Below are 13417 nucleotides of genomic sequence, written 5' to 3'. Positions count from 1 at the left end.
CATCTTTCAGTTCTTTTAAATCAAGGCTGAATACTTTCTTCTTTGACGCTGCATTTTTTTTTTAAAATCAAATTTGAGGCTTTTGATTTTGATTTCCTTCAGCGCGACCGCTATGCATGATGGGATATATTGCTTGGTTAGTGATCATCGGTTGGACGCTGCATTGTGGGATACTTTTGAGTGCACTATAATTCTCGCTATACATTCGAACAGCACTACAAAATGGTGAGCTCACTATATAGTGAGTATTGAGTGATTTCGGACACAGGGTTTTATTATTTCAAAGAATATCTCAAACATTTACATAAATTTCAGACTTTCTTAGTTAATGCCAGCGTGAACTCGAGCTGGCATGGACTCAAGTTTGTGCAAAACCCTATGATCCAATCTGGGGTGGGTTTCCCAAAACATCATAGCACAAAGATCATCGTTAAATGGTAGGGCGAGCATCACAATGAACACTCTCTCTCCTAGTTAAGAGGGTTTTGGGAAACCCACCCCTGACCTTTTGTACAATGCTGTTAACATGGTCAGTATCACAAACTTGCTTTATATTTAAATAGAGATCTAGAAATAGTACAGAATCTTGAATATTCAAGATATTGAACATTTTTGCTTTGTTTTAAATATTTCAAAATTCTAAAACCTTTTTGTTGATTTCCAAGTTTAAATGAAAAATGCCAGAATTTCAGTGTGATCTCAGATTTTTGGACGCCACTGTATGTTTCACGATCGTCTGTTTTTATCTAGTCTAGGCCTTGGATGCACTAGATGAATTTTAGACCTTAAGAGATTATGAAATGACTAGGTGTTTCATATACAGCACTGTGCAAAAGTTTTAGTCCCCCTGTTTGTTTGTTTTATATATACACAAACTTTTTTTTTTTAATATATAGATTTCTATTTGATGACTTCTACATTATCGAGTCAGTACAAAAACATTTTAGAGTTCCAAACGTTCATTTTCCAGCACAAAATTAAATGTTAGAGGGGAAAAAAAGTTTGCATCTGAGCAGCATATTACATAAAGGAGCACTTTTCAGATTAAAAAAAGAAAGCATAATGAAGGCTGCTGGGTTTTGGTGCAAAATGAAGACGCGAGTGTGACAGTCAAAGTGTACAGAAGAACTGTGGCTGGTTCTGGAAGATGCTCAGTAAAACCTACAGCTCATTTCCTTATAAAACTGCACTCACTGTACCTGAGATTATTATTATTTTTTTTTAAAGCAAAGGGTCATCTCACACCAAATATTGACGTTGTTTCACTTATGGCTTATTGCTGTTTATAGTATTTATTTATTATTTAATGTTGAAACATTTCATTATTTTGGTCGACAGAATTTCTTTACATGTGCCTCAGACTTTTGCACAGTACTGTATATATTTTTATTTTCGTTTTCAGTTTCAATAAAAAGAGCACCATCCCAACAGTGAAATATGGTGGTGGTAGTATTGTATTAAACGTTACCCTCGATTGCTTCTCTAACTAATCCCCTCTTGACTCAGTCCCTGATTTGTCGTTGGTGTACCACATCTTTTCGATTTTTTTAAAATAATGGATTCCATTGTGCTTCATGGGCTGTTCCGTGTTTGGGATTTTTTTTTTCTTTCTAATGAAATCCTGACGGATATATTTTCTGTACTTCTCATGGGTGTATTTATAGTGAGCTCATGTGACACTAATTGCACAACTCCATTCAAATTCTCATTACGTACTATTGCACTCGAAATTTCTATAATAAAATATATATATATATATATATATATATATAATTTTTTTTTTTTTTTTTTTGCGGTCTGGTTTCCATCAAATCCTGCGCTCTGATTGGCTGGCAAGCAGGTCCGTATCCTACGATACGGACCCCGGTTACGGACCTCTGGCGACTCACTTGTTCACAACAACAAACATAGTAGCATTTTTTTTTTTTTTGTCAACCTTTTTTTTTCTTGCCAGCATTTCTCAGGAGAATAGCATTAATTTTACATCATGGATAGCGATAATGACCGTGTTCACAGCGAAAGCGAGTTTTACTACCCTGAGAAAGAAGAAATAAAAGAAAACATTTCAGGAGAAAGCTAAAAACTGTTGCTAATGCCGAGCAAAAACATGGCTGAATCCTGAATGACTCACAGGGGCTTCAGAGTTTGGGAGAATAGCAGGGTACAAATAATTTACAGCAGGGTGCAAAATGGTAAAATGTCTGCCAGCGGCAGACATAATAAATAAATAAATAAATATATATATATATATATATATATATATATATATATATATATATAGAGAGAGAGAGAGAGAGAGAGAGAGAGAGAGAGAGATATGCAAGTATGAATTTTTCATGGGGCGGGATGGTTTGGAACAGGCCATCTAAAATTGGGATAACATTTACCCGGGACGGGTATTTGAGGCGGGTCGTCGAGCTTAAGCTTGATTAGCGTTGTTACGCACGCCAGTGTTTCCCACAGAAATTTTGGAGACTATGGGGGAGGCGCGGGAGTTGTTTAAAATTGAGTGATATGTTAAATATTAAGTTATTACTGAAAAACTATTGATTAAAAAAACAGACACTGAGAAATGGTCCTATAAACAACTTTACCAATATAAAAGATTACCAGGACTACAAAAATGCAGAAAAATAGGCTTTACTTATCCAAATGCACCTGTTGGTTCAAAAGTTAAAGTGCATAGAACCTCACAGCACAACATGAAGTTACCTTAAAATATAATATAAATGCCTCAGCTTTCATGTAAGAAAAAAAAAACTATTAATACTAGTACTGTGTGCAGGCAGTCCCTCCTGAAGACTAAATTAAACAATTATAAACTAATAAAATAAATGGCTCAGGCTTCATAGAAGAAAAAAACAATTTGAACAGAATCTCACAGTTATGATGCTGAAGCTGCCTAAACAATGGAAAATAAAATACCATTTTGGCAAAAACGTTGGCATCCATTAATTTCTTGTATTAAGTTAAAAAAAATATGTTGCCAGATACTGCTGACGTTTTACAGCCCAAAATATGTTCAAAACCCGCCAAAATGCACTTAAAACTGCCCAAATTGGGCGGGAAAACACGCAATCTGGCAACACAGGCGGCAGTAATGGCTGCACTCATGTCGAGGATATAAACACAATCTGGCAACACAGGCGGCAGTAATGGCTGCACTCATGTCGAGGATGTAAACACAGTTGACGCGGCAACGGACATAGATGACATCTCATCTCATTATCTGTAGCTGCTTTATCCTTCTACAGGGTCGCAGGCAAGCTGGAGCCTATCCCAGCTGACTACGGGCGAAAGGCGGGGTACACCCTGGACAAGTCGCCAGGTCATCACAGGGCTGACACATGGACACAGACAACCATTCACACTCACATTCACACCTACGGTCAATTTAGAGTCACCAGTTAACCTAACCTGCATGTCTTTGGACTGTGGGGGAAACCGGAGCACCCGGAGGAAACCCACGCGGACACGGGGAGAACATGCAAACTCCGCACAGAAAGGCCCTCGCCGGCCGCTGGGCTCGAACCCAGGACCTTCTTGCTGTGAGGCGACAGCGCTAACCACTACACCACCGTGCCGCCCCATAGATGACATAGTGGATGTAATTTACGTTCACAACTTTTTTTGCTGTCAGAAATATTTAATATTAAATTTTGTGACTCGACTGACAATAGCCGGCAGCATAACAAGCCATAGCCGGCGATTTGCCGCCGGTGACCGGCTACTTTTGAGACCACTGGACTCAATTTTGTATAAATAGGGGACTACATAGGCAGCAAAATGTAGTTGTTTGTGTTTTTTTTCCTGCCATGGAAGTGCACTTGTATACCGAGGAGGAAGCAATTCGCATTACAGCCGTGAATGAGAATTCAAAATGGCGGCTTGCCTCCACTCGGTTTTCCCTTTCAGGCGCTCTTTGTTTTCTGTTAAAATTTCACATCACACATCACATTATCTCTAGCCGCTTTATCCTTCTACAGGGTCGCAGGCAAGCTGGAGCCTATCCCAGCTGACTACGGGCGAAAGGCGGGGTACACCCTGGACAAGTCGCCAGGTCATCACAGGGCTGACACATAGACACAGACAACCATTCACACTCACATTCACACCTACGGTCAATTTAGAGTCACCAGTTAACCTAACCTGCATGTCTTTGGACTGTGGGGGAAACCGGAGCACCCGGAGGAAACCCCTGTTAAAATTTGGTAAAGAAAAAAAAATAAATATATTATTTACCAGCTTAAGGTCGGTCCGTATGGTGAAATACCGTGACCTCGGCCTTGAATACTGACCTCGGCCCAGAGGGCCTCGCTCAGTACTTTCAAGACCTCAGTCACAGTATTTCACGGTACGGACCTCCCAGCGGCTAAATAACATATATATTTTGTAGATCATTTAGTATAATTCAAATTAAGCCAATTTCAGTTAGTTCATAACACTACAAAATGTGAAATGTTCAAGTGGGGTGAATACCTATGCAAGACACTGTACTGTACGGACACTGATTGGCTTGAAACTTTGGAGGCAGTCCGAAGACAAGAAATGATCATGCATGTGGCCTATAATGGGAATGTAGCTGAGACATTCTGGATGTTCCCTCTCATTCTCAGGCGCTCGTCATATTTCTGGCTGTGCAACGCTCTGGATCTGTACTGCCCTGTGCAGTGGGAGTATGGCAGACTCAACCTCACTTACACTGTCGTCTCCAAGAGGAAGATCATCAAACTGGTTGAGACCGGGGTCGTCAGGTAAGATGCAGCTCTACTGCTGGTTCTTCTTATGTTTTTCATTCGCGCCCCCCCCCCCCGAATATGCTTTCCTCTTGCAACCACACAATCCAGGGGATAGCTGTGTTTTTATTTCCAATAAAAATGTTATTATCTGGGCCATTGGGTGGCACGGTGGTGTAGTGGTTAGCGCTGTCGCCTCACAGCAAGAAGGTCCGGGTTCGAGCCCCGTGGCCGGCGAGGGCCTTTCTGTGTGGAGTTTGCATGTTCTCCCCGTGTCCACGCGGGTTTCCTCCAGGTGCTCTGGTTTCCCCCACACTCCAAAGACATGCAGGTTAGGTTAACTGGTGACTCTAAATTGACCGTAGGTGTGAATGTGAGTGTGAATGGTTGTCTGTGTCTATGTGTCAGCCCTGTGATGACCTGGCGACTTGTCCAGGGTGTACCCCGCCTTTCGCCCGTAGTCAGCTGGGATAGGCTCCAGCTTGCCTGCGACCCCTTAGAACAGGATAAAGTGGCTACAGATAATGAGATGAGACGTGTTAGCCTTTTGTCGTAAGAAAACAAAGGGATGGGAGTTTCATCATCTGCTCATTTATCATTTGGCTTTTTTGTAGAGACTGGGACGACCCACGCCTCTTCACCCTCACTGCTCTCAGGCGACGCGGGTTTCCCCCTGAAGCCATCAACAACTTCTGCGCCCGTGTAAGAAAGAAAACGGACTGTGGTTTTTTTTGTTTTTTTGCCTCTTTTCTGATTCACAGTTACTTCACTAATTTGCTTGACTTCTCATTTTTCATTTAGGTGGGCGTGACTGTTGCCCAGACAACCACGGAGCCCCACATGTTGGAGGCATGTGTAAGGGATGTGCTTAATGAAACTGCTCCAAGGGTCATGGCTGTCCTGGAACCTCTCAAAGTGACCATCACCAATCTGCCTGCTGATGCACAGGTACACGTCAAGCATAACATCTTCGATTGAAATGCTTCATATACAGGACTGTAACCTAAACCTATTTTTGCCTCCCAGACTGAGGTTCATGTTCCGGACTTCCCTGCGGATGAGAGTAAGGGTAGTCATGTGGTTCCCTTCTCCAAAACAGTCTTCATTGAGCAGAGTGACTTCAGAGAGGCAAGTATGAGAGATTTAAGGGATAAAAGATGTTTTGTATCGACTTGCTGTGCGCATTGAAGTGTAATTTTTTTTTTTCCTGTTAGGTAATGGAGAAGGGTTATAAGCGTCTGACTCCTGAACAGCCAGTAGGCCTGAGGCATGCTGGCTACGTCATCTCTGTGCAACGTGTCATCAAGGTGAACCATGACTTGCACGGCATTTTACACATGTTTATAAGTTTATTTTATTTAGACTACTACTAAATGGTTGAATGTTTTGTATATATTTTTAGTGGTGACTTTTGAATGGGTGTAAAGAAGCTTAAAGGAACAGTCCACCGTACTTCCATAATGAAATATGCTCTTATCTGAATTGAGACGAAGTGCTCCGTACCTCTCTGAGCTTTGCGCGACCTCCCAGTCAGTCAGACGCAGTCAGACGCGCTGTCACTCCTGTTAGCAATGTAGCTAGGCTCAGTATGGCCAACGGTATTTTTTGGGGCTGTAGTTAGATGCGACCAAACTCTTCCGCGTTTTTCCTGTTTACATAGGTTTATATGACCAGTGATATGAAACAAGTTCAGTTACACAAATTGAAACGTAGCGATTTTCTATGCTATGGAAAGTCCGCACTATAATGACAGGCGTACTAACGCCTTCTGCGCGCTTCGGCAGCGCATTGATACGGAGCTCAGATATTATGGAAGTACGGTGGACTGTTCCTTTAAAGGTGTCACTGCATTGTTTTTTCATTAATTGTGCGGTGGTCTCTAGTATGAATGAATGCCCTGCAGTGTTTCCCACAGACCAGGTAGCAATTTGTGGTGCTCCACTCTGCCGATGAGGGAATCGCACGCGGTGGTGTCGTGGCGGTCGGTGGAGTCGGTCATTGGGGTGTATGCAAAGTGTTTACAGCGGGCGGTGTTCAAACACACAGTATTTTTCTTCAGAGTCACCTGCTGGGACTATTTTAAAGCTACAAGAAGCATTTGAGATTATTCAGTTCAATCTAAATTCTTTTAAGTTCTTTAAGAGAAGACAGCTAAAACAATTTTTACCAGAACCCTGCCTGGTTTCATTCCTCGACCCAACTTTACATTACAGGGCAGGCCATTAGTTTGCTGGGCTTGATGTTGGTGGAAAACCTGTCTTTTAAATTCATGTAAATTACTCACCAAAATTGAAGTTAAAGTTTAGTTTTTACTAGAGATGCACCGATTGCAATTTTTTGGGCCGATTCCAATTTTCCATGGAGTGTGACCTGCCGATACCGATTTTGGCCAATTCCGATTTCATTTTTTTTCAAACCACTTCACAGCACACACAAAGATTATTTTCTTTTTATCTTTAATAGAACATTCTGCCAGATTTTCAGTAATAAATTTAACACCTCAAAGGTTGAAAGCAAACAAAAAGACATTGTAAAATCTTTCTTCATATTTGGTATTAACATATTAATTCCTGAAATAGGAAATTCACACTAACATTTTTTCTTTTCCCATCCAATGTCTGGCACAAAAACAACTTCCCCCTCATATTATTTGCCTACTGCTATGGAACACACTTTCACAAGCCTATTTAGATCTGAAAACTTATGCCTTATAGAACAACCCATTTCTTCATTCAGTATCAAAATACAAAAATAATTTCCAGTCATACTTATACCATAGCCATTCTATCATCTTTGTCAAATGTGTATTTGTAGAGTAATTTCCAATGGAATCAAGTGCAACCAAGGTCGTAAAATAAACAAAGACATTTTTTTTCTTTCTCTCTTTGTACAAATCTAACTAGATGTTTGGTAATAGGCTAACATATTAATTCCTGTAATGGGAAATTCACACAACCACAAACATTTTCTTTTCTCATCCAATATCTGGCACAAAAAAAAATTCACTATATTTGGATATCCAAATATGGTGAATTTATTTATTTATTTTTTGTTAACGGCGTGCGCGCCGGAGCTCGTTAGGTGTGCAGGACCGACACTGTTCTGCGCAAGCGCAACACAATCGCACTAGAAAGCATGTTGAAGCTGCCAGTGTAGCTGCAGTCTTCTTAGTTGCGAATTACGAGTATTTCCACTTTCATCTCTATGTAATACACAAGTTTTGATCGGCAGAAAATCGGCATATTTTAATTTTGACCGGCCGGTCATGGCCGATCACGTGAAAATCGGCCGATTCCGATCAGCAGCCGGTCAATCGGTGCATCTCTGGTTTTGACCTTGGTTTTTTGCCTTTTGGTGGCAATCTTTCAATCATTCTTTAGTTGACATTCAAGGAATAAATTGCAAAAAACAAGCTGGAGGTTTTTATTTTAAATATTGAACTCAACACTTACCTCAACCAATACTAAAATGAAATAAATAGTATAATGTAACAAAATAATAATAAAATAAAATATCATAATTAGATGTAAGAAACCACTTAAGGTAACACCAAGGCAACTAACAATAATGAAAAAGCATTACCCTAATTGGTGCAAAGCCTGCATGCCCTATCAGAACATTTAATTCTGCGTGGCTTCCTGAAAAAAAAACTCAAGTGCCCTATCGTAAGGGAAGTCATTGCTGAAGCAGGATAAACGGGATAATGCAGTAAGGCCGGTTCCTCGCATCAAGCTGCTACTGTATGCATCAAAATTGGTTTATGTCCGTTTCCTGTAATGCTGGGCATACACTGTGCGATTTTTGGCCCGATTTTGACACGATTTTCACTTGTGCGACTATTTTGAAGATCGGGCTGAGTTTTGGCTCAATCGTGCGTCTCGGATCGTGTAGTATACATGGGGTAACGACAAGCGTTGAACAAAAAAAGGAAATATTGAAATCAAATATGAACATGCTGCAACAAAGTGAATTTCTGTGAAACTAGCTACAGATTCGAGACTTGTCTTGATGATCAAATAACCCTTACGTCTTAGCGTAATCTCTTCTTCATCTTTTGTTTACATATCGCAACTGTTGGTTCCTACTTAGTTGGCAAAAGACATGTTGTCAAGCAGGGCAGGAGATATAATCCCCCAGTTAATTAATTCGGCAAATGCGTCGTAATTGACAGTCAGTTGAATTTGTGATAACCTCAGTCACTTCTGATCATATCTACTGTATGAAGGTGCCCACAATTCAAGGTTTTGTTATGGCTTAACTACAAATATCCAAAGACACCAAAGAATCGGATTTTTAGTCCATGTTTCAGGGATCAACAACTGCACAGCAGCAGAAATTCCGGCTTCCAGTCCCTAAGCAGTCATAATAAACTCCTTCCTATATCAAGATGAGTTCCCCCCCGATTATTGTGACCATATTCCAGAGTTGTGTTAAGACACTTTACAACTTGTGCTAAAAGACTTTCTCACTTGTGCAAAGTGAAAATTGATTAGACTTTTTTTTTTAAATACATAAGTGACTTATAAGTTGCTATTAGCTACCGAGAGCCAAGGACCTTTTGGATGAGTTTAAGAGAAAAAAAAAATTATCCTCACAAATTTTTTGTTTAAAGGGGAACTGAAGTCATTTTTAAACTTGCTTTATTTCTTAATTAACGTGTTATTCAATTACGTTTTCGGTTTTAGTAACCTTATATCGTGACTCGTACTGGCAACTAATTACAATTAAATATTATACTTATCTGCCTGTTCGGTTTTTAGCCGTGTTGAATTTAGTGCGTTTTGGTCCACGGCAGGCGTCGCTTATCCGCGCGATCTTCACGAGACTTGTGCGAGACTTCGAAGCGTGAAGTGTCAGCCAGGTGTCCGCGCCGCCATTTTGAAAACTGTTTTCCAAACGAAATATTGCACAAAAACGAGTTTAAACGACGATTACTGCCTACTTTTTTTCAAACTTTCCTGATCGCTATCAAAACAAACAAAACTTCCAGCTTGATTACATCGAAAGAGGGCGCACGCGTCTTTTGACAACGTTGGCAGATGTCGGCCGCTTTGATTTCCGCTGTACGTTTTTACTTCCGTCCCAAGATGTCTCGTACTGGTTTCAATGAACCTCGTTTACGGCCATTGCTTTGACATACGGACTGATATATATTACAAAGCATATTTCAAACACTCGTAACTTGCTATAGCAGTGACAAAATAGCGATCAAAAATGCATTCCGATATTTAATAAAATGAGAAATACAATTTTGATGATAAAAAAAAAATTTGCCTTCAGTTCTCCTTGAATTATTTGTGAATATCAGAGATGCCTACTAGTACGGATTGGCCGTATTTTGTACGGAAAAGTTACGTAAATACGATGTTACGGCAAACCGTGTTATTCTGTACGGAATTATTATAAAGTCTTAAATTCCAGTGAGTTGTTTTTAAATGTCCAAGCGACTTTTTCAGTCCATGCGCGATTCACGGCTATTTATTTTTACGACAACCGCACATGCTGTGTGTGACATGCACAGATTCCGCACATGCTGTGTGTGACATGCGCAGATTCCGCACATTTGCTCGCGCTATTTTCGATACGGTAGAATGGCTGTGCATTACACCCAGTCAAAAGGGCAATGGATACGCGCACTGCAAACTGTGTAGAACTGACATTAACATCACTCATGGTGGTCGCGATGACTGCACGCAGCATGTCAACTACAAAAAAAAAAAAAAAACACATGGAGTATGCTGAAATGGCGAGTCAGGCGGAAAGTAAATCTGGGGGTATCCAGCAGTATTTTACGAAATCTGTGGATGAAAAGACACGGAACGTGACACGTGCTGAAGCGGTGATGGTTGACCTGTGCTTGGAGTTGAACTTGCCAATTAGTGCCATGAAATGTGAGTTAAACTTGTTCAGTTTCTTTTTACATGTCTGATTTTTATTCACTGAAATATCAAACACTGGCTGTACTTCTTTAATTCAAAGTCTTTTCAGTGTTGCAAGTGCAAATGGACATGTAGTATGATCAAAAACAGAATTTTATGATTAGTGCTGTTGGGATTGTGGCAAAAAATTGATCATTCCACTGTTTTAAATACAATTATAAATGTCATTTTATTCAATGTCTCTTCTGAAGCATTATGCTGAAGTATTTATATATTGGGACATTAAGATAACAATGTCGGACTCTCTTTGGCATGAAATAAGAATTTTTTTTTTTTTTTAATTAGAATCCGTTAACAGGTAGAACATTTTGCCAGGCAATATAATATAATACTTTTGAGGAGTTACATTCAATACCAATGATTGGTAGTCAACCGTAATGTCTGCAAACAGGGAACACTATTGTATTTATAAAAATGTGATATATTGTATGCTCTAGAAATTTGTTGAGTGGAAATTCAGTTGAGATGGCTGCTCGCGTTTTGTTTATTCAATTCACACAAAACAGTTCTTTTTAATAATTTAAATGTTAAACATATTGGTATATACACCTCTTTATAATGGAAATGCGCATAAATTAATGTTACTGAAAGTCATTCCAAAATACTGAAAAATGTTTTCAAGAATACTGAAATTCAAAATTTGGGGTAGGTATCTCTGGAATATTGTCTGTTTCTTACCATATAAGGATATTTAAGGGCATTTGCTAAGGAAGGGGCGGAAAACAAAATACACAACAGGGCATGCTGTTATAAGAAAATAATGAGTTTTGGGGACTTACAAGGTGACTGACACCACCCCAGAGTGTTGTATTAAGCAATTCAGCAATTTGCTAAGAAGTGCAATTTATTTTTTTTTCTTCATTAATTAAATAAGTTCCTTTTAATCTTGTTGAACATTCATGAAACAAGTTCATTCCTATGATCACTTGCATTATAGCAGCTACCGAACGTCATTTCCTCACCAACCTTACTTCAACTCTGGTGAAACTAATAAGACAAAAAACCGCACACGTTACCTAGAAACCAGAAAGTGTAAAATCCTGTATCCAGAGGATTCTTTGTTGAAGAGCTGACACCCAGGAATCCATAAATGTTGCTGTATAAACAGTGGCATCTTAGAATGATGGCATTCAGACGAACCTGTGATTTGTCTTGCAGCCAGCACTTCTGTTTGAGTTTGAGCTGCTGTCATAGAAAATGAATTCATACCTGCTGACCAGTCGGATTTGAGAATTCAGCTGCGCTGTGGTATACATAGAATCAGGACATGTATTCACATGCATGATTTTAAGACTATGTTGCGTGAATAAAAAACACACGAGGATGATTTTAGGAACGCATCTTTGTGCATTGCTCATATCAATATTTTTCTCTGTGTCGGCTGCTTATGATGCGCTGTTTTGTTGACAGGATGGCAGCGGTAAAGTGGTGGAGCTGGAGGTGACGTCCACAAGCTCAAACTCTACTGAGAAACCCAAAGCCTTCATCCACTGGGTCTGTGAGCCACTGCAGTGCGAAGTGCGCCTCTATGAACGACTGTAAGTGTGTAACTCGGTCAGTGTTGTAATCGAGTCACTAAACCTCAAGTCCCCGGTGTTCAAGTCCAAGTCATTAAAGAAAATTACGAGTCGAGTCTACTATTGAGCTGAGTCAAGTCCGAGAACAAAACTCCAACTGCACCATTTGACAGTGGCTGTTTTAGCGCCATTAACATTAGTTTGTTCCTGAACGTGACGTATGAACAGGTGAATGTGCATTCTGTTTGTCAGGGAGTGTGAAGTATTCTGTCAGAGACGGTTGGGAGACGGATGTAAGTGCAGAAGGTGTGTTTATTAATACGAGTGAAGACAGGGAAACAATCCAGAACGGCAGGCAAAATCGTGAAACCGGCAACAGGTCGAGCGAGGTACAAACAGGCTATCGTAGACTCGGCAGTTCAGTACTTCGCAAAGTAATTGTGTTTTCACAGTTTTTATATACAGTGGTGCTTGAAAGTTTGTGAACCCTTTACAATTTTCTATATTTCTGCATAAATATGACCTAAAACATCATCAGATTTTCACACAAGTTCTAAAAGTAGATAAAGATAACCCAGTTAAACAAATGAGACAAAAATATTATCCTTGGTCATTTATTTATTGAGGAAAATTATCCAATATTAAATATCTTTGAGTGGCAAAAGTATGTGAACCTTTGCTTTCAGTATCTGGTGTGACCCCCTTGTGCAGCAATAACTGCAACTAAACGTTTCTGGCAACTGTAGATCAGTCCTGCACGCTGGCTTGGAGGAATTTTAGCCCGTTCCTCCATACAGAACAGCTTCAACTCTGGGATGTTGGTGGGTTTCCTCACATGAACTGCTCGCTTCAGGTCCTTCCACAACATTTCCATTGGATTAAGGTCAGGACTTTGACTTGGCCATTCCAAAACATTCACTTTATTCTTCTTTAACCATTCTTTGGTAGAACGACTTGTGTGCTTAGGGTCGTTGTCTTGCTGCGTGACCCACCTTCTCTTGAGATTCAGTTCATGGACAGATATCCTGATATTTTCCTTTAGAATTTGCTGGTATAATTCAGAATTCATTGTTCCATCAATGATGGCAAGCCATCTTGGCCCAGATGCAGCAAAACAGGCCCAAACCATGATACTGCCACCACCATGTTTCACAGATGGGATAAGGCTCTTATGCTGGAATGCAGCCTTTTCCTTTCTCCAAACATAATGCTTCACATTTAAACC

The 13417-nt window shown here is 40.0% G+C and overlaps 1 protein-coding gene across 1 annotated transcript in view; it reads left to right on the top strand.

Moving 5' to 3' along the window:
- qars1 (glutaminyl-tRNA synthetase 1) overlaps positions 1–13417 on the top strand; it is a 49889-nt gene that overhangs the window by 25255 nt on the left and 11217 nt on the right. The window contains exons 15-20 of the mRNA XM_060931540.1: positions 4617–4754; positions 5351–5438; positions 5538–5684; positions 5763–5864; positions 5951–6043; positions 12086–12213. Coding sequence (XP_060787523.1) covers positions 4617–4754; positions 5351–5438; positions 5538–5684; positions 5763–5864; positions 5951–6043; positions 12086–12213 — 696 coding nt within the window. The remainder of the gene's footprint in view (positions 1–4616; positions 4755–5350; positions 5439–5537; positions 5685–5762; positions 5865–5950; positions 6044–12085; positions 12214–13417) is intronic.

The sequence above is a fragment of the Neoarius graeffei genome, chromosome 10, assembly GCF_027579695.1.
Source record: "Neoarius graeffei isolate fNeoGra1 chromosome 10, fNeoGra1.pri, whole genome shotgun sequence".
Taxonomy (NCBI): Eukaryota; Metazoa; Chordata; class Actinopteri; order Siluriformes; family Ariidae; genus Neoarius; species Neoarius graeffei.
Note: the sequence above shows the minus strand (reverse complement) of the source record. Positions and strands in the feature narration are given on the sequence as shown.